At 36.2% G+C, this 20,076-nt stretch overlaps 1 protein-coding gene and 1 pseudogene across 5 annotated transcripts; both read left to right on the forward strand.

Annotated features, from left to right (window-relative positions):
* Nucleotides 1-1,182: 1,182 nt before the first annotated feature.
* LOC114721771 (chaperone protein ClpC, chloroplastic-like) lies at nt 1,183-5,859 on the forward strand (annotated as a pseudogene).
* Nucleotides 5,860-15,001: 9,142 nt separating this feature from the next.
* LOC114721767 (probable arabinosyltransferase ARAD1) lies at nt 15,002-19,118 on the forward strand. 5 transcript variants are annotated; one of them, XM_028907622.1, is made up of 3 exons: nt 15,002-16,200; nt 16,676-17,216; nt 19,043-19,118. In XM_028907622.1, the coding sequence occupies exons 1-2, from the start codon at nt 15,214-15,216 to the stop codon at nt 17,195-17,197; spliced, it is 1,509 nt and encodes a 502-aa protein (XP_028763455.1). In that variant the 5' UTR covers nt 15,002-15,213; the 3' UTR covers nt 17,198-17,216; nt 19,043-19,118. The 5 variants fall into 5 exon arrangements, with proteins under 5 accessions (XP_028763455.1, XP_028763456.1, XP_028763454.1 ...); XM_028907623.1 differs by having other exon boundaries at nt 19,015-19,067; XM_028907621.1 differs by lacking the exon at nt 19,043-19,118 and adding an exon at nt 17,987-18,627.
* The last annotated feature ends 958 nt before the right edge of the window (nt 19,119-20,076 follow it).

The raw sequence follows: 20,076 nt of genomic DNA on the forward strand, positions 1-20,076 counted from the left end.
GGAATCTGGTGTCCTGGAAAAGCAAGAAACAAAATGTGGTGTCCAGATCGAGCGCAGAGGCAGAATACCGAGCTATGGCACAGTCTGTATGTGAGATAATCTGGATATATCAGCTATTAAAGGAAGTTGGCCTTAAAACCACTTTGCCAGCAAAGTTGTGGTGTGACAATAAGGCTGCCCTACATATAGCCTCCAATTCTGTGTTCCATGAACGTACCAAACATATTGAGATTGATTGTCATTTTATCAGAGACAAGCTTAAGGAGAACTTCATCTCCACTGGATATGTGCGTTCTAGTGATCAATTAGGCGACCTTCTAACTAAAGCTCTAAATGGGACTCGTGTTGACTATCTGTGTGACAAGTTGGGCATGCTTAACATTTATGCTCCAACTTGAGGGGGAGTGTAGAGATATGATATGATTTGATATGTAAATATTATGTAATTATGATTAGGATTTGATAGGATATGATATTATCATAATGAGCCATTAATGCAGAGGCTCCTCTCACTTGTATATATATGTGTATATTCTGATCAATGAAATACAAGAGAATTATTCTCCATATTATTCTATTCCCTACAATAACTAATAACATGCAAGTTAAGATCATCAACAAAAAACACAGAACACAAGGGAACTAGCCTGCGCAAGAATAAGAGTTTGTCTAGCACCCAGGTTATCAAGAACACATGCTGCAACACAATTGCCCTCACGAAGGAGGCCCAAAAACAAATGCTCAGATCCAATATAATAGTGTCCTCAAATCCTCATCAGATCCAAATATAATCTTCATCATCAAATTGGTCATTCATGGGAATACAAAAGCTCCAACTCACTTAAATGGCTCACTTAAAACTAGAATGAAAATGATGAAGCCATATAGAAAGAAAACCTGATGAAGATATTATGCGCTTTGTAATTTGATCACATGAAAAATAGATAAAGGTATTGACAAATTACCAAGTTGGCGGGCTTCTTCAAGTGAAAGTTCCAATACATGCTTTGCTTGAGGTGTGAATGGAATTTCAACATCAACAAATCCAGTACCCTTTCCAATTATCTTCTCCACTCCCACACGTGCATCTTTAAGCTTAATCCCCATAGATTTAGAACCTTAGCAACCTTCGCCAATAAGACCCAATAGAATCAGCTCCGTTCCAACAAAATTTTGACCAAGATGTCGCGCTTCGTCCTATGGTAGCATAATTACTTTGATTGCTTTCTCTGTGTAACGCTCAAACATGGCTTTAGGTACAAATCTGTTGGCTCTTTCCTCGTCTAGAAGAAGTTGCAATTGACATCTTGGAATAAAAATCTTGTAGAGGTCTCAGCATTGTGTTTGGGTCCAAAGGATTAACATGTCGGAGTCGTGAGAAACCAGACATTCTTAAACTTGATGTTGGTAAAGCGCGACACGTCATTTTCACTGATCTTGGTGATTTTCCAGATCCCTTGTGCTGATGAACATTCCTTTGCTTGGACTAGACCAGGGACATGAGTTGACTGAGCCAAAAGCCTGGACATGATGTCTGAATAGCTGGCGACAATGACTTGTTAATGCGTGTTAGCCAGCAAGGAACACTCTTTGAGTTCAAATATGAATGAGATGGGGGGAGGACATCGAGGAAAGATTAAAAAAAATAAAAATTAGGTAAAAGTTTTTAAGCTCACTTCTTTAATTTTATAAATATTAAAATTTTTCTTCCCCTATTTTCCTCTACCAAACGGACCCCAAGGCAAAAGATATTATTAGCCTTAGCGAAAAATAAAATGAAATTAGAATGTCATGATAGGATACTACAAAACTAAACTACTTCCTCCCAATATTTATAGACTTCTATTCCTTCTAACTAAAGGAGTAATATAAAGAAATAAAAACTTTCTACCGCCAATTCTAATTTCAAAGCAATAAAGAACAGTTATAGTGAGTGGAATGAGCATCAGGTAAAAAGTTCCTAGACATGTTTGTGTTGTTAGCTTATAGGTAATTACAAAAGAGTTACTCCAAAACTTAAGGTAGACCTTAATAGTATTATGGATAATTGCCCAAGAAGAACACAAAGTTTTGAATATCTAAAAAAAAACAGAGAGAGACAGAGAGAGAAACTCACTTGAAAGGATGTGGCCCCAAAATACAAAACGCAGGGATAGGACAGGAAAGACAAGACTCACAGCACACACAGATATTATATTGACATACAAATAAGAAAGGACACCAGGATATCAAAGCATAAATGAAGAAAGATATAAGATAATAGCATATTGACTATTAATTATGAGGCCCTAATTCTTGACTGGAGGGGACACCAAAGGCCTCTGATGATGTGTTGTGCCACTGTGTACATAGGCTTTCTTATTCCCTCCTTTGCAGGGAGAACTGAATCCTGCTGTTGGGAGGCAGCAACAAATTGAACGCGTAACTCAAATTTTAGGCCGTTACAGAAAAAATAATCCTTGTCTAATCGGAGAAGCTGGTGTTCGGAAGACAGCTATCGTTGAGGGTCTTGCTCATCGGATAGCAAGTGGTGATGTACCTGACACTATAAAGGGGAAGAAGGTTAGAAATATACTTTCATCTATGTTAAGGACTAATTATAGGTCGCAAGATTTTGCGGAGTTTGAAACTTGAATTATGTGCAAGATCCTGCTTTTCAATTATAATTGGCATAGGCCGTCTGATTCAGACATGCCACCTCTAGACGTCTTTGTTAAATCAACAGAAGTTCCAAGGCAGTTTTTTTGTCATTGTTATGTTGTCAATCTCGCTGATATAAAACATGCATGGTCGGGAAGATCTATCCTAATTGCCAGATAATAGTGATCTATTATGTCTAATTTTTTAATAGGTTGTTGGTTATATCTTGGTGTCTTTCGCGTTGTTTTGTAATAGATTACTTTCTTCTGAATAATTAAGGTTATAAGCATTGATATGTGTCGACTTATTGCTGGAACTAATATCGTGGGGAATTTGAGGAGAGATTGAAAAATCTAATGGAGGAAATCAAACAAAGTGATGGGATAATACTTTTCATTGATGAAGTGCACACTCTAATTGGAGCTGGAGCAGCTGAAGGAGCAATTGATGCCGCAAATCTATTAAAATCAGCTCTTGCAAGAGGTGAACTCCAGGTAATATTTATTATTGGGTTGTGCAAAATGGATATAATGTTGAATGTATGTGAATGAACAGTCATGTCCAATGAAAACGTGGGTAGTTTTGCTCTTTTATGCATTGCTGGTTATAGGTCTTCACCACCCAGTATGTCCATAATTTACACAAGGAATGCTTAATCTTTTTGTCTTTTTTTTTTTTTCTTTTGGGTGGTTATGGGATATTATTAGCGTGCTTTAAATTGAAACCATTATTGAACATCAGAAAAGGCTGCTTTAGGTCAGCTATCAATTGCCAATTCTCATGGAAAATTGCGATTATTGCTGGCACGTAGTCAAAATTAATAAGATAATAAGTAATTGTTTTTTAGACGTGAATAAGTAATAACCAAGATTGAGGATTCGAACATGAATCCCAAAAGAGTTCTTATCTTAGAGTGCAAAATGATCAAGTCAGAGACCAACTGCTAATGGAGTTCTTGACAAGCCTTTGCCGAATTGACCACTAAGAGTGGTTAACTAAATAGAGATACTGCTGTTTCTATTGAAATTAGGCTAAACAAGTATATGCTTACTGATGTACAGTGCATAGGAGCCACAACTCTGGATGAATACACGAAACACATTGAAAAAGGTCCAGCATTAGAGAGGCGATTCCAACCAGTTAAAGTACCAGAGCTTACTGTGGATGGGACAACACAAATTTTGAAAGGACTTGGAGAACGTTTTGAGATTCATCACAAAGTCCGGTAAACTGATGAAGCTCTTGTAGTTGCTGCTCAGCTGTCATACCAGTACGTATATCAGGTTTATTGCCATCTATTTTTTCCTTCTTTCTTTTTTCTGATTTTTTTTTTCCTTTCATTCTTTTATTTTCTTTTCTTTTTTCAATGGAGCATATAGGGTTGCGTATGTTAAGGTTGGAATGAAAGATGGTGGAACAATTAATGTTAATAGTCCTATTTCCTTTCTTAAAATTTCATCTCTAATGTAATTGTCAGTATCTTTAGATTAATTACATGCTTCTTGAATCCTGTTATTTTCTTCTTGCAGTGTACTTTAACCGAGTGATTCATGGCTTCTAAATAATTGTGTTCCCTGCAGCGATCGATTTCTACCGGACAAAGCTATAGATTTGGTTGATGAAGCTGGGTCACGAGTTCAAAATCGACGTGCACAGGTATCTTGTGTATCTTAACTCTAGCTTGAAGTTCTTCTGTTTATTAGTTTTGTGTTACTTGAGCTGAATTTATGTCATTCTAGTTACCTGAAAAGGAAGCCAGAGGGCCCGACAAGACGGTCGAGCAGATTGTGAAGGAGGAAGAAACTGTCCACGACCAAGACTTTGAAAAGGCAAAGCCTTTTCATTTAAGATTACTTTGGTGCAAAACCGATGTTTTCAGGAAGACAAATGTTTGGCTTTATCATAGAAGAGAATGATGATTTTCTTTAAAATTTTTAAGCAACTTATTTAGTTTCATAATAACTTAAGAGTACAATAGCATCAACATTTTTCTTGTTCTAATTGAGTGACTTTATCTCCTAATTATTTGGAATCTTGTTTAGTCATTAATTAATGGACTGACGGGACATGAATTTCTCCCAGCAGCCAGGAGAGCTACGAGACGGAGAAATGGATCTTAAGGTACAAATCTCAGCACTTACAGAGAAAGGCAAGGGGATGAGCAACCCTGAGAGCGAGACCGGAGATGGAGGTCTAGTTGTTACTGAAGCTGTCATTCAAAACATCGTCTCATCTTGGACTGGTATTCCTGTTGAGAAAGTCTCAACAAATGAATCTGATCGCCTCCTTAAGATGGAAGAGACCCTACACAAGAGGGTCATTGGTCAGGATGAAGCCGTGAAGGCCGTTAGCCGAGCGATACGCCGAGCTCGGGTTGGGTTAAAGGATCCTAATCGCCCAATTGCCAGCTTCGTATTTTCTGGTCCAACTGGGGTGGGGAAGTCTGAGCTGGCAAAAGCATTGGCCACATACCACTTTGGCTCTGAGGAAGCCATGATTCGGCTTGACATGAGTGAATTTATGGAAAATCACACTATCTCCAAGCTTATTGGTTCCCCTCCGGGATATGTGGGTTACACCGAAGGTGGTCAGTTGACTGAGGCAGTTCGGCGTCGACCCTATAACGTTGTCCTCTTTGATGAAATTGAGAAAGCTCATCCTGATGTATTCAACATGATGCTTCAAATTCTCGAAGACGGAAGGCTAACGGACAGTAAGGGTAGAACCGTGTGCTTCAAGAATACGCTTCTTATAATGACCTCAAACATAGGAAGCAGTGTGATTGAGAAAGGTGGCCGTCGGATAGGATTTGACCTTGACTATGATGAGAAGGACAACAGTTACAACCATATCAAGAATGTGGTGACTGAGGAAATGAAACAATACTTTCGGCCGGAGTTTTTGAATAGGTTAGATGAAATCATTGTTTTCAGGCAACTCACGAGGATGGAGGTGAAGGAGATTGTTGACATAATGCTAAAGGAAGTCTTTGACAGATTAAAAGCCAAAGATATTGGACTTCACGTCACAGAAAGATTTAAGGATAGAGTGGTCCGGGAAGGTTATGATCCCAGCTATGGAGCTAGGGCTTTAAGAAGAGCCATAATGCGACTTTTGGAGGACAACATAGCAGAGAAGATGCTTGCTGGGGAGACTAAAGAGGGTGATTCTGTTATAGTGGACGTCGATTCTAACGGGAATGTGATCGTGCTGAATTAAGGCAGCGGTGTTCCAGAGACCTTGCTCGAGGCTATCCCCGCATAACAAAAATTTGTGGGAAGAGGAGACATTTTATACCCGTAAGGAAAGGTCCGATCCAGAATATTATTATTATTATTATTTTTTTTTTTGGTACATGAGAGAGGCCGAAGCCAAAAGCAAGAATTAAAACATTGGGGATTGTAATCCCATAGCTTCTTTCTGAACCAGGGTCCTCATACGTTGAGGAGCCATGTCAAGCAGAGAAGTAGTTGTAAACCCCCTCTTTGCCATGCTATCCGCAATCCTATTGCATTCTCTGTGGACAAAATTGACTTGCACCTGCCACGTTCTTGATAAGTATCGTTTAATGTCCAATAAGGTATTACTCCAAGTAGCATTAGAGCTTTGCTTTTCCAGTAGTGTATCAGTAAGAGTTTTGCTATCAGATTCTACGATAATGTTCCTAAATCCCATCTCCCAAGCTAAGTAGAGACCCTTAAGCATTGCCCACTCTTCTGCTTCATAGGCACTACAATTCCCAAGATAATTCGAGAACCCAGCAATCCAATTACCTTGATAGTCTCTAAAAACACCCCCACAAGCAGCTGCCTTAGCGGTTTCAGATTTAGCTCCATCCACGTTTAATTTAACAATGTTAGGAGGAGGTGGAACCCACTGCTTAGGATTAGAGCTAGCAGTATTAACATCACATTGCAAGTGATCCTTTCTCATACTGAATTGGTTACAGGTTTTTAAAATCACCAGCGCTGGTTCATGAGGTTTCTGAGTCTCCTCTTTGAAGATGAATTCATTTCGCCAATGCCAAAGTTTCCAAGTTGCAACTCCCCAAATAAGGCTCCATTCAGTGCTGCTATCAGTAGCAAAATTCTGCTTCAGATTCATAGAGACCCATTCAACAAGTGAGACCGAAAAGAACTGTTTAACCGTAGAAGGAGCTAAGATACTCAACCATAACTTTCTTGCGTATTCACAGTCCCTTAAAATATGCAGAACATCTTCTATATCATTCTGGCACCAGTCACAAAGAGGAGAAGCATGAGACCATTTGCTTCTCCACAGGTTTGTAGGTAGCCTATTTTGGAATATTTGCCAAATAAAAAACCTTATTCTCTCAGCACCATTCCATTTCCATATAAGCTTGTAAACAGAATTATGGGGACTCTCATAAGCTCCTTCTAAGTTATATGCAGAATATTATTATTGCACCGACACAACCTGAATATTATGGGAGCACTGTTTCGTGAAAACAAAAACGCAAAAAATGCATTTTATTGGGCCTTGAATGCTTGAGTCTTCCCAAATACACGCGAAGACAATTAAATTTCTTGACCAAAAAAATGGAAATCTTATGCATTATATAAATTTTGCAGAGAAATAATCTTTTGCGCTATTGATGCATCACGTGCTTGAGTTCTTAGGTAGCAACTTTTAAGGGACAGTTCAAATTTTTAAGTGACTATATAGATTAATGATATACTACCTCCGGTCTTTACTATAAGATCCTGTTTCATTTTTATTTTGGTCCTAAATATAAAACCCTAATCCATTTTGTCTCTCGTATTTATACATTTTTTTTCAAAGTAGCCCTTCTAACAATGATAGTTCTAGTTAATACACTTGATTAGTAAGGATATTTTAAGAAAAACAACACCTATTTAGGACAAATAACTAACTCAACTTACTTCCTTAATCTTCTCAAATTAGTCAACTGGCTCTTATAATTAGGATCGGAGGTAGTATAATTTTCATCATTTGATTACATTTTTGTTGATAATTTTGCTTCCTCTTATGTGTGTGTTCGAACTGTTTTGAGATGGAAGATTAAACGTATTGCGCACATATATTTCAATAGAGTCAAAAGTTATTAATTTTCTAGGAACGAAGGATTTATATTCATTCTCCTATACCTACCTACATACACACACACATATATATATATATATATATATACACGATTATGAATTTTGAGGAGGGAATCATTTAAAGAAATGAGAAAACTCACTTCTCCATATTATATTTATTTAATTTCTTAATTACTACTTTCACTATTAATATAACAATGATGCATGTAGTGCATAATTACGGTCCTCGCTTTCATCCTCCTCCCAAAAAAAAAAAATGCTTAAATAATTAGTTTTGTTCACGGCTTAGTTATTTTCACTTATCTGGGTAAGAGTAATTTTTTCAAAGTGCAGAAAATCCTCCTTTTTCGTCTGGAATAAAATGGGATCAGGTTTTCTGCCACCAAGAGACAATAACCAAAAGAAAAAGTTTGAATTTTGGGACTGTCTACAATAATAATGTAGTTGAGGTGAAAGCCAAATGTGTTGATTTGACTGATTAGGGATTGTGCGTGATTTGTGAATGAGTGAGTGAGATTGGCATCATCAACGTGGAGATTACAGATTAACCCCTTCGTTGTTTCATTTTGTTATGAGTGAATGGCCAATTTTCGTTGATATTTGTTCCCACCATGAAACATAAAGTGAGCACAAAGCCTTGAAGCTGAAGCCTTTCCTCTTTTGTAGTTTTCATTCTTTTCCATTTTGGGCCCACATCGTTTCTGTCATTTTTACATGTAACCCGATTCTTTTCTTTTGTAGTTTTACCGTGAAACACAAGTGAGCATAAATACGATCGTGGTAATGGTCCATTTTTTTCTAATGGTTATGATTCGCGGGATTTGAAATTTTTTATAGAGAGATTTATTGTGAGGCCTTAAAAAAACTTAATCATGGAGAAATTTCAATAACAAGTGACTAACATAAATATGTTCTCATTTCTTATCCTGGCACAAGATTAAATTTAAAAATTATGTGAACGGTTCATTTTATGTTTAAAAGATTCAAATATTAAATTTTAACTGTAGATAAATTTTGATTTTAATATAAGATAAGAATACTAGTTTGTTGGTGAATTAGGAAAACATAATCCACTTGAGTATTTCCCCCCGCTTTTGGTGCTGTCGGTGGAATAACCGAGACTGCAGGTTCATGAAAACCAATGAAGGAACCGAGATTTTAATATATACTGCATAACGTCGCCTTTCGTATGCACTAAGCTAACCAGAATTTAACGTTAAAAAAAAAAAAGCCAATCACAGTACATTTTAAGAAAATTAAAATAAAATTTGCTGAGTGTTCCCGGGCAGTGGGGTTCCTTTGAACTTATGTGTGCTCGTGGGATGAAATAAGTTAAAGCCGAGGGAGAGGAAGTGAATTAGTGAAGAGGGAGAGATGGATCTTTCACGTGGCTCTTGGCCTGTTTTACTTTAGGTCTCTGGGCTTAAGCCTGGTTGAATATGGAAGGGGGGAGACCGTGGAGGAGTCATGAAACGGAAGTCGCTTTTTCTGTTGGCTTTAAAGGACTTGGTATAGTATAAGACTTAAAAACTGATTTATTTATTATTTTATTTTTATGTAATTGATTTAAAATAAGGAATAAGAACAGTTAACATTCATAAGAAATTATTTATCTATTGCAAGTTGAATATTCTCATTTTACATTTTTTTACCGGGCAAATTAATTTTAGTCTTTCAACTTTTAATTCACACATGACTATATTTTTCGACCATAATTTAGTGCGACTCAGTTTCTTGTCTTTTCAATTTTTATATTATTCTTGTCATTTATAACTCATCTTACGTGTCAAAAAATTATTTCTAACTAAGCTCCACGTGGCGCCATTGTATACAGTTGCTTCCCCATCCCCTTCGCGCATGTATAGGATCTTCTTTGCTTGCCAACTTTGCTTCTGGTTATATATGTGCGTGTGTGGACCCCAAAAATCACCAATAAAGAAAAATAAAAACTGAGAGAAGGCTCTGACTGCATCTTCCAAAGTAAGAATTTATTGGCAGAGGCAGATAAGAGAATGGAAGAGGGAGTGAGGGAGATGATGGAGGATCGGGGAGTTTTTCCGGTGGTGCTCATCAGCACCTGCATCTTGGTTCTGTTCTTTTCATGTTAACTTCACTTTTTAAAAATCTGTTGGGATAAAAAGTCATTTTTTACGGACGTTAATGCGAACAATGCATAAGTTGTGGTTTGGGTGTATGATTCTCACCTTTCATGCAATATCTATCACTCAGTATATATTTGGAACAAATTAAATATACTACTTAGTGAAGCAAGAATGTTGTTTGAACGTTCGTCACAGGTGTTCATTTGGCTGATTAAGAGTAGAGAAATGGGAGAGAAGGAAGGGGGAATCAGAAAAACAAAACAAAGCAAGAAGTGGCTTTTGTGTTGCCGGCGGCAGCAACCAGCACTTTCTGTCTTTCTTTATGTGTAGTAAAGTGACGAGGTTTTTTTTTAGTTGCCCAGAGTATCCTTCCATCCGAACAGTAAGGAAACTAATCTCTCGGAATACTGTCAGGCGTCGTAGCAGAAACCCCTCCCAACAATATTTTTTTCATACACACTATCTTAAGAATTAAACCTATGATATGATGTTTAAGGTGTTCAAATCCCTTCTACTTGGACCAACACTTGTTGGTGACGAGGGTTTGATTGACGCCAAGCACTACTTCCAAAACTACCCGTGATTTGTTGTAAAGAATGGGCTGATTGTTTTGGGCTGCAACAAGGTGATTGGCCCAAATTTCATACACAATGGACATGGTTAACTCACAGCCTCCTCTAATTTTATTTATAGGGTATTGAAATTTTTTTTATATAAATATAAAATTTTACTCTTTATTTATTATTGTGTTGATTTTGTTTATATGAAGTATAATATATATTAAATAGAGATAAAGTTGAAAAATTATTGAATTTTAAATGAGAGTTAATGAAATTTAAAGTTTTTTTTAATCTATGTAAAATATATTAGAAGTGATTCATAAATCGGACAATACCAAAGAGATCATTAAACACATAATATCTTTTTTATTTTTACCTTTATTAAATGCTAATATTTTTTTCTCATTTATTCCTTCTCTCTTTACTTTTACATTTGTCTCTCTATTAATTAATAGGGACAGAATTGAAAATAAAACATTAAAAAAAAGTACAAGTGACAAATAAAAAGGACCTAAATCCCCTCCTACAAGTGACGACTAAAAAAGATCAAGATGGTATATTTTATAATATAATATTACTCTGGTTCTAAATATAAGACTCATTTTGTAGTAAAAATTACACTATAAAATAAGTCTTATATTTAGGACCGGAGGAGTATAAAATCTAAATCGATTTCCCTGTTTTTTCCCTTAACTGTTGGTGTTGGTGCTCTTTGGTTTATTTGTTTTATTTTTCCTAACCGCTTCTAGTTTAATTAAAAAATTTGAAATCCAACACATCCAAGAGATTTTTTCCCTTGAGAAGAACCTCATCAACTTCAATATTAATATAAGATGCTACTAATAAAATTTGTAATAAAAGTGTACTATTTACAAGTCACATTATAAATTTTTAAATCTCATGTTAAACTTCGTGCAAAGTAAGGAAAGTACATATATCATTAATGGCAAAATCTGAAGAAAAACTGGCAGAAGATTATTTTTAAAAATTATATGGATAGTTCATTTTATATTTAAATGATTCAAATATTAAATTTTAATCGTAGATAAATTTTGATTTTAATATAAGATAAGAATAGTAATTTGTCGGTAAATTAGGAAAACATAATCCACTAGAGTATTTTCCCCCGCTTTTATTGCTCTCGGTGGAATAACCGATATTGTAGGTTCGTAAGAGCCAACGAGGAAACCGAGATTTTAGGGGGCGTTAGGTAATATGAAAAGGTAATTTTGAAAAGCATTTTTTTTGTAAAACGAGACAAGCTCTTCTGCATCATTATTTTATATACTGTAAAAACACTTTTAAAATTATAGTTTGGTTTACATCCAAACACCCTTTTAATGCATGCTACATAACGTCATCTTTCATAATGCCCTAAGCTAACCATAATGTAAGGGTAAAAAAAGGTTAATCAACAATTATTTTAAGAAAAACAATACATATTTTTTATAATATAACTACTAAATTAATTGTCAATGGGCAATGGCTAGCTGTGAGCTGTCTAATGACAACATCACCTATTATGTTTTGATAAAATCTTGATTTGAGTCTAATATTGATATATTGGCATGCATGTGTTTGACTTCAAGGAAAAAATACAGAAAAAGAACATTGAAATTGTGAAATCCTAATTCAGCATCTAACACTTCAAAATGGCAGAAAATGAAATAAAATAAAATTGAAATTTTGAAATTAAAAAAATGACAAAATGCTTATTTATTTTCTCATAAAAAATGGTTCAACCCCTTACCGGCACCGTGTCAGCTATTGCCTACCACTGCTGATGCCGATGTTGGCTGCTGATATGGTGGCTACCAACAAGAGTTCCTTTTTTTTTTTTTTGAGGAGTTGCTATTTAGGAAAGTAGTGGGGTGGGATTTGATCTTATCACCCGATGGTCATTTGGGTTTTAAAAATAAAAGTAACTATTGGGCCATTAATAATTTTTAACATGATAATGTGAACAAAAAAAATTAACTCTTTTACTTTGACTTGCAAATGCGACAACAATTAATCTAAGAATAACAAGTCATGATTATAAATTAATAAGTCTTGAGTTAAGATTAGCAACACATTTTTTTGCTGATATATAATATATAAAATAATAAGTGAATCAATTAAAAATGATAACATTTCATCTAGAAATAACAAGTTTTGATTGTAAAATAACAAATCTTGAACTAGAATTAACAATATATTTTTTCCCTGATATATAACATGTGAAATATGATGGTAATTGATTCAGGAAGAATTTTTTTTCCCATGATCTACATAAAAATAAAAAATAACCAAAAAGTATTTTTAATTAATGATAAGGTATAAATTACCAAAATAAGGATTTGGGTTATTTAAAATCTCACTCCCAGCACCTTTGTCAGATAATTTTCATTGGCAAAAAAAACTCCTGCCGGCAGGCACCACGTCGATGGTTGGCGTTGACTGTCGGCAAAAGGTTGAACCTTTTTTTTTTAAAGGGTATTTTTGTTATTTCTCTTTAATTTCAAATTTTCAATTTAATTTTATTTCATTTTCTATCATTTTGAAGTGTTAGGTGCCTAAATTCTGATTTCACAATTTCAAGGTGGTTTTTCAGTCTTTTTCCCTAAATTTTATCATATAAAAAAGGTAATTTAATCCATTTTTATAAATTAATTATTTAATTTATATATTTAAAACTGGAGTAAGAATATGATATGGCCGTCGGGCGAAACTCAAAGTTCTCACCTGGCCCAAAAAAAAAAAAAGGAAGTTCCAAAGTATGCTTTCCGTTGAGGGGGTACGTGGATTTAAAAAAATGTCAAATCCCACAACCCATAAGTCCAAAACCATTAAAAAAACAATGGTCCCATACCACTGGTGTATTGATCTTGATCCCAGTGGATGGCCCATTATATCAGATAACGAGAAGAAAAAGAATCGGGTTTCATATCAAAATAATATAAACGATGTGGGCCCATAAAGACAAGAATACAAACTGCAAAAGGGGAAAGGCTTCAATCCCTCATGCTCGCTCTCCCTTTTTTTACCTCAGGGCTTCATACTCACTTTACTATTTATTGATGAAAGCCCATTTATTTATAGGAACAAATATCAATAGGAGTTGGCCATTTACCCAAAATAAAATAAACTAATGAAGGGGTTGATATCTAATCTCTATGTTGATGTTGCCAATCTGACTCCCTCGCCATTCAGGGAAACTATTTTGGAAGATTATCTTTTTCACAATTCACGCGCATTCCTTAATCTGGCAAATCAACACATTTGACTTTCCGTCTTTTCCCTCAACAACAGCATTATTGTAAATAATACTCCTCCAATCTTTATTATAAGACCTATTTAGCTAATCTGATTAGATTAAAAAATTAAATAAATTAGTTAATTATAAGAAATATAACATATTTTTCTTAAAATATCTTAATCATCTTCCTTAATATTCACTTTTCCTCTTTTATTTGATTATAATTGAGGGAGTATCCATAGGAGTAATTTAGAAAAAACTGATAAATATGATAAATAAGTCTTATATTTAGAATTAAAATCAAATCAACAATTAAGTCATATATTAAAAACAGGAGAAGTATCAAAATTCAAACTTTTTTTTTTTGTGCTATTGTCTCTTCGTGGCAGAAAACCTAATCCCATTCTGTTCCCAACAAAAACAGGATTTTATGCACTTTGAAAATATTACTCTTACATAAATAAGTGAAAATAACTAATTCATGAACAGAATTAGTTATTTAAGCATTCTTTTTTAGTTTTTTTTCATTAACTCTTAAGTTAGTTTTATGGCGGGATGATCATTACTTATATTGCGACTTAATAATTTTTTTTTTAATCAAACTTTGGGAAATCTCAGTAAATAAGAAAGTGAGGGAAGAGAATGAGCTTAAATCCGTTATTAAATTATTTAATTATTTAATGTTTTTTTGGTCTCACTTCCCACGGAACACGTTGAATATAGTAGTATGACTGTATGAGCAGCTGAGTCATCCATGGGCCTGCAACTTTGTCAGAAAAGTCAATTCCTTTCCTCTTACCTTGTCTTGTCTCAGAGCACAACCATGGAGGCGCGTGGTCGAAACTGACGATGATGTATACTCTGCCAGCTAGTCACCGCTCACCCACTGGCCACTTCGTATGGTGATTAATTACCGAATACCCAGATGCAAAGTTTAAGCGTTTTTGTCTTCTCGTTCTCTGTCCCGCCATACTGATGTTTACTTCTGTTTTCTTCGATGCCCCTGAAACATTTTCTTAGATTTGCTGTCGGCGTGCATCTCTTCCCCGATTTGTAGAGGATTTGGACGCTTTACTATGATTGTACTAGCTCCAGAGATTGTTAGCTGGTTGCTTGCTTGCTCTATCTGATAAGTTCTTGTTTTCCATCGTCTTTCTTCACTTTCTTGTGTCATTTGCCTCTGGTTCTGATTATTCGTCAATGGAGACTGAATAAATTCCAATTCCTAGGTCTTCCTGGTCATTTGTTTTTTTCCCTCCTTTAAACATATGGCTTCTTTAAGGACCATTTCCCATCGTACTATATACGGCAATTTGTTGTGACTGTGCTGCTAGAAATCGTTGTCACTAAACCTTGAGGGCTTATCTGCTCAAGAGCCATCGGTAGGTATGCCGTTTCGTCTTCATGGATTGCAATTCAAGAGTTTCTACTATCAAGCGATTGCCCACCTCAATTAAAGCTCCTGCTTTGTATAATCAGTTCATGCTCTTCAATCGCTGGCAGTGATCTGGCTATTCTCTGCTGCTTGCTGGCTTGTTCTCTGTTGGAATCCCAGAAGCTTGTTTTTCTTGATTTTCGGAAAAAAAGAAATGTCAGAGAAGAGCACGGTTCCATCGAAGAGCATGGTTCCATCAAGATTTATATTTTGTGTAATTGTGGTTTCTATGTTCCTTTTGGTATTGTCTTCGATTTTCCTCCTTCAGTTTAGAGATCATTCGTTCATACCTCGATCAGTGTTTGAGCTTATTCTGGTCAACAACACATCGTTTTACTTCAACCCCAATACCAAGAAGGAAGAAGATATGCTCTCCCCCTTCCCTTCTGGAGACAAAAAGATTCAAGCTCAAAGGCCCGGGGAATTGGACTGTCAAGTTTTCAAATCAAGCCAGAAACTGAGCTCTATAGAACAACAGAGAATTATGGCCTGTGATCCTACTGGGGCACTTTTGAGAGTGTTCATGTATGACTTGCCTCCTGAATTTCACTTTGGGATATTGGGTTGGAAGGGAAGTGAAAACCAAACGTGGCCACTGGTGGATGACCCAAAACTAGTCCCATCATATCCTGGGGGGCTTAATTTACAGCACAGTCCAGAATACTGGCTCACCCTTGATCTCCTATCATCGGATTCTGGAAAAGTTGTCAGACCTTGTACTGCATTTAGAGTGCAAAATTCAAGTCAAGCAGATGTAATTTTCGTGCCATTTTTCTCATCTCTGAGTTACAACCGGCTCTCTAAGATTCAAGGGGATGAGAAAGTTAGTGCAAATGAAATGTTGCAGGAGAAGTTGGTACAATTTCTTATGAGCAGGGAAGAATGGAAACGTTCAGGAGGGAAAGATCATCTCATTGTAGCTCACCATCCTAACAGCATGCTGGATGCAAGAAGAAAGCTGGGTTCTGCCATTCTTCTACTTGCAGATTTTGGAAGGTATCCTGTTGAAATAGCGAATGTGAAGAAAGATATTATAGCACCGTATAAACATGTAGTACGTAGCACACCAAGAGCTAAATCATTTTCACACAAGGATCGTCCTACTCTCTTGTATTTCCAAGGGGCAATATACCGGAAAGATGTGAGTATTTTCCATGCTCCTTATATCAGTTTAATGCATTATGATTTCGTTATGAGTAATTTCTAGACTTTCGTTATATTCTCTTGCCCTGTTTTGGCCAGTAATTTTATGTACAGGACAAAAAATGGGGGAAAAAAGGAAAGTTTTTGCTCTATGGTCCACAAGTTTTCATCACTGTTGCTAGAAATTATAATAAAACTATTGACAGGTCTTAAAAACCTAACTTTTTGAATTGAAGTGGTTTTAAAACATTACATTAAAGCCTCCGTGGCTAAGTGATCAGAGTTTGATCCTTGTCACTTCATTTCTTGCTTTTTAGTAGTCTACCCCTGGTGGAGTATTAATAATTTAATTAGTCGCGTTAGTGATGTTCTTTCTCGAATTGCTATCCATATCATCTATGGTTTACTAATTTTAGATCTGCTCAGTAGGCATATTTTCAAATTGATCTGATTTTTAAGCGGAAACTCTTCAGGGAGGAATTATTCGCCAAGAACTGTATTATCTTCTCAAAGATGAGAAAGACGTCCACTTTGCATTTGGAACAGTACGAGGAAAAGGGATACGTGAGGCAAGTTATGGGATGGCCTTATCGAAATTCTGCCTAAACATTGCTGGGGATACCCCATCCTCCAATCGTCTCTTTGATGCCATAGCAAGCCACTGTGTTCCTGTGATTATTAGTGACAAAATTGAGCTACCATTCGAAGATATCCTGGATTACTCAGACTTCTGCCTCTTTGTCCGTGCCAAGGATGCTGTGAGGAAAGGCTATCTGCTGAGTCTGCTAAGATCAATCACGGAGAAGAGGTGGACTGAGATGTGGGAAAGATTGAAGGAGATTACATTGCACTTTGAGTATCAATATCCATCCCAACCTGGGGATGCTGTGAATATGATTTGGCAGGAAGTTGCGCATAAGGTTTCTTCTGCACGATTTGATTTGCACAGGAAGAACAGATACAAGAGATCTCAGCTTCTTGTCAAGACTGACTGAAATACTGAGGTGTTCAAAGGTCGGCGCATTTATTATTTTGGTTCGTCATATTTTCAAGCCACATTTCTCCATTTTAACTGTTCTTCAGTTGAAGCTCTCATTTTTTCAGTTGTAGCTCTAGTTTTGATAAAGTAGATAAAAAAATTGAATCATTTTTTTAAATCACATGGGTATTGAAAAATGGAAACTTGTGAACCAGGATCATCAGCCATTGTCTTGTGGGCCTGTCATGATCAATTTGGATCATCTTGTATACAAAAAGTCTTATTTTTAGCCCCTGGAGAAACCTATATCGTGATTTGGCTGCTGAGCAGGGATGTTAGCAACTGCATCATTAAAGATGTCGACGAAGTTAAGAACATATGCATACTTTTTTTTTTTCCTTGCTACCAAGAACATATACATATATATATCTAGAGAGAGAGAGAGAGATAAAGAGAGAGCCTTGTCATAAGAAAATAAAAAATGCACTATATTCTGTATTTGAGAGCTAACATGATCATTAACTATCCAACTATTGGTACCTATGATTGGTCTAACACTCTCATTATCGTAGCGCAATTATGGATTTCAGCTAGCTGATAGATTCATGGTAAACACGTTGTAAGGAAAAGAAAACCGTGGAAACCCCACCAACCTCCTTCAGAATCCTTTAAGCAAAGAATGATATAACTCGCCTGTTATTTATCTGGGCTGTAAGAGTCTAGGAGAGAGCAACACCAGCTTGTCACCATCTGTTATGAATAGGGTCTGAACCTTTTTGAGCTGTTCTTTTGTTTGACTGATCAGGATCGAACGTCATTGAAGGTGCAGGTGCCAATTCCGTCTTTGTTTGCAAATCCTTTGTTTCAACATCCTTTAGGCTACGAAAACTTCCAGGAACTGGTGATTTCTCCTCATCCCACCTCAACGCAAGATTCTTGCTTGTCAGGCTACAAACTCTGTATGGCTCAGAAACTAAAATCCCAATACAAAATAAAAGAATCAATCCTCTGAAAGTGAAGTAACTCATGCTTCTATGAAACGGAAAATGTTGGAGGAAGGAAGCTTCTTTGTTTAAAGCCAAAATAGAGAGGAGCTGGGTAGCTTGAGTCAAGTGTTATTGCTCATGTCTGCAAGAATAAGCCCGAAGTTTATCTTCTATGGGATTTGAGAGGATGAAAGCATAAAGCATGAAAATGCCAAGGAGCAGAAGATGTGGGGAAGTTTTAGATTCGCCTCAATCATAAGCATGCTATAGAAGCTGATATATAAGGCTGTTTTAGACGACTCTGACAGGTTTGAGCAAAAGTGTTGATTGGAACAATATCCTAGGGAGGACAAGCATCTTTTCATTCAGTTTCCCTACATCCCTATAATTTGCCTTGTGCTCTTTTTTACCAAACAAAGACCGAATCTTCCTTCTCTTGAACACTTTATTAGCTTGCCACGTCACTGAACTTTCTGACATGTCCTTGTACCATATCTTTAAGACATAATAACTCCTGCACATTGCTTAACTGAACCAGCAGTGCCTCTGTAGTTACTATTGAGAAAACAGATTTTTCTTTTTCTTTTTAACATGATATAAAAAAGCTCAACAAGCGTTTTGTAGCCGGTGTCGTGTCTAATACCAAGGTTCTGACTGGTTAATTCCAGAGAGGCCTCTGTTATCTTTCTGAGTCGGTAAAACTACAAGAATAAAAGCGAATCTTGAATATGTTCCATGAAGTGCTCATGACCCACTGAACTCTGTTGTTAAGAAAAGTTGTATGGATCTTTAAATTTCAAGCCGAAACTGATTTTTTTTTTTTGGTTTTCTGGATTGAAAACAATAGGAGGAAATTGATAGTTTACTTTATTTAGGCAAGAGGATGAGCCCAGGTATATCGGTGGTATGGGTAAAAGAAGCGAAAGGGTGAGAATGGGGAAGGGAAGAGGGGAAGAAAGACATTAAAAGTAGAGAAACAGGAGAGAAGGTGGGGAGTGTGAAAAACAAAACGAAGCAGGAAGCGGCTTTTGTGTTTCGGGCAGCAGCAGCCAGCACTCTTTACGGGTACTGAGCTATCTTTAGAATTCCAAGCTCTACTCTCCATGCAACTAAAATGCACTTGTCCTGGTTTCTTGTGCTTAATGGACTTCCTTTATGCTCTTCTTTCCTCTCTTTGGATTGCTTAGCCCCAACCCTTCCCCATTCAAAGTTTGAAACAATATGTTCTCTTTTTCTTTCCACTTCAGCCTCTAAACTTGGGATTTGGATTCCTCGCAGTGCCTATATTGTACAGTGCGCAAGTTTGAAACAATGCTTTTATACTTCTTTTTCACTTGAGCTCTGCATCAAAAATTCATTGGAGGGAATTCAAATCTACTAACTTCAGTTCCTCCTTTGTGTCGTCTCGCTTGTCCATAAGTGATGATAACTAATAACGGCTTGAGATTATAAGTAAAATCAAATCCACAATTCCTTACTCATAGAAGAGCTTTTGAGCCGTTAAGCTATAAGATTATTAAGATTTGGTCTTCTTTTGATTTGCTTTTACAGGTTTGGATACTTCCAATAAACCAGTAAACATTTTTTAAAAGTTTTTGGGGGAGGGGGAATCAAGAGGGTAAATCTCATTACAAGAACAGAAGCATGGACTGAAATAGCGCTTATGGCCCATTACTGTCTTAAAGTAAAAGAAATATCTGACTGCTTTTTTTAGGCTTTAAAAAAAGTTGAAAATAAAAATGAAAGCTGTGTTGCTTTCCCGAAGAACCATTCTTCCCCATCACGTTTGGCTTTTATGAGAGGAACACTGCAAAATGAGGACTATTGAGGAAATTATTACCTCCGATCCTTAATACAAGAGTTAGTTTAATTTTTAATCTGATCTTAAATATAATACTCAAATTCACTT

Source organism: Neltuma alba, unplaced genomic scaffold (genome assembly GCF_004799145.2).
Source record: "Neltuma alba isolate B1F8T4 unplaced genomic scaffold, ASM479914v2 tig00012068_pilon, whole genome shotgun sequence".
Classification (NCBI taxonomy): domain Eukaryota; kingdom Viridiplantae; phylum Streptophyta; class Magnoliopsida; order Fabales; family Fabaceae; genus Neltuma; species Neltuma alba.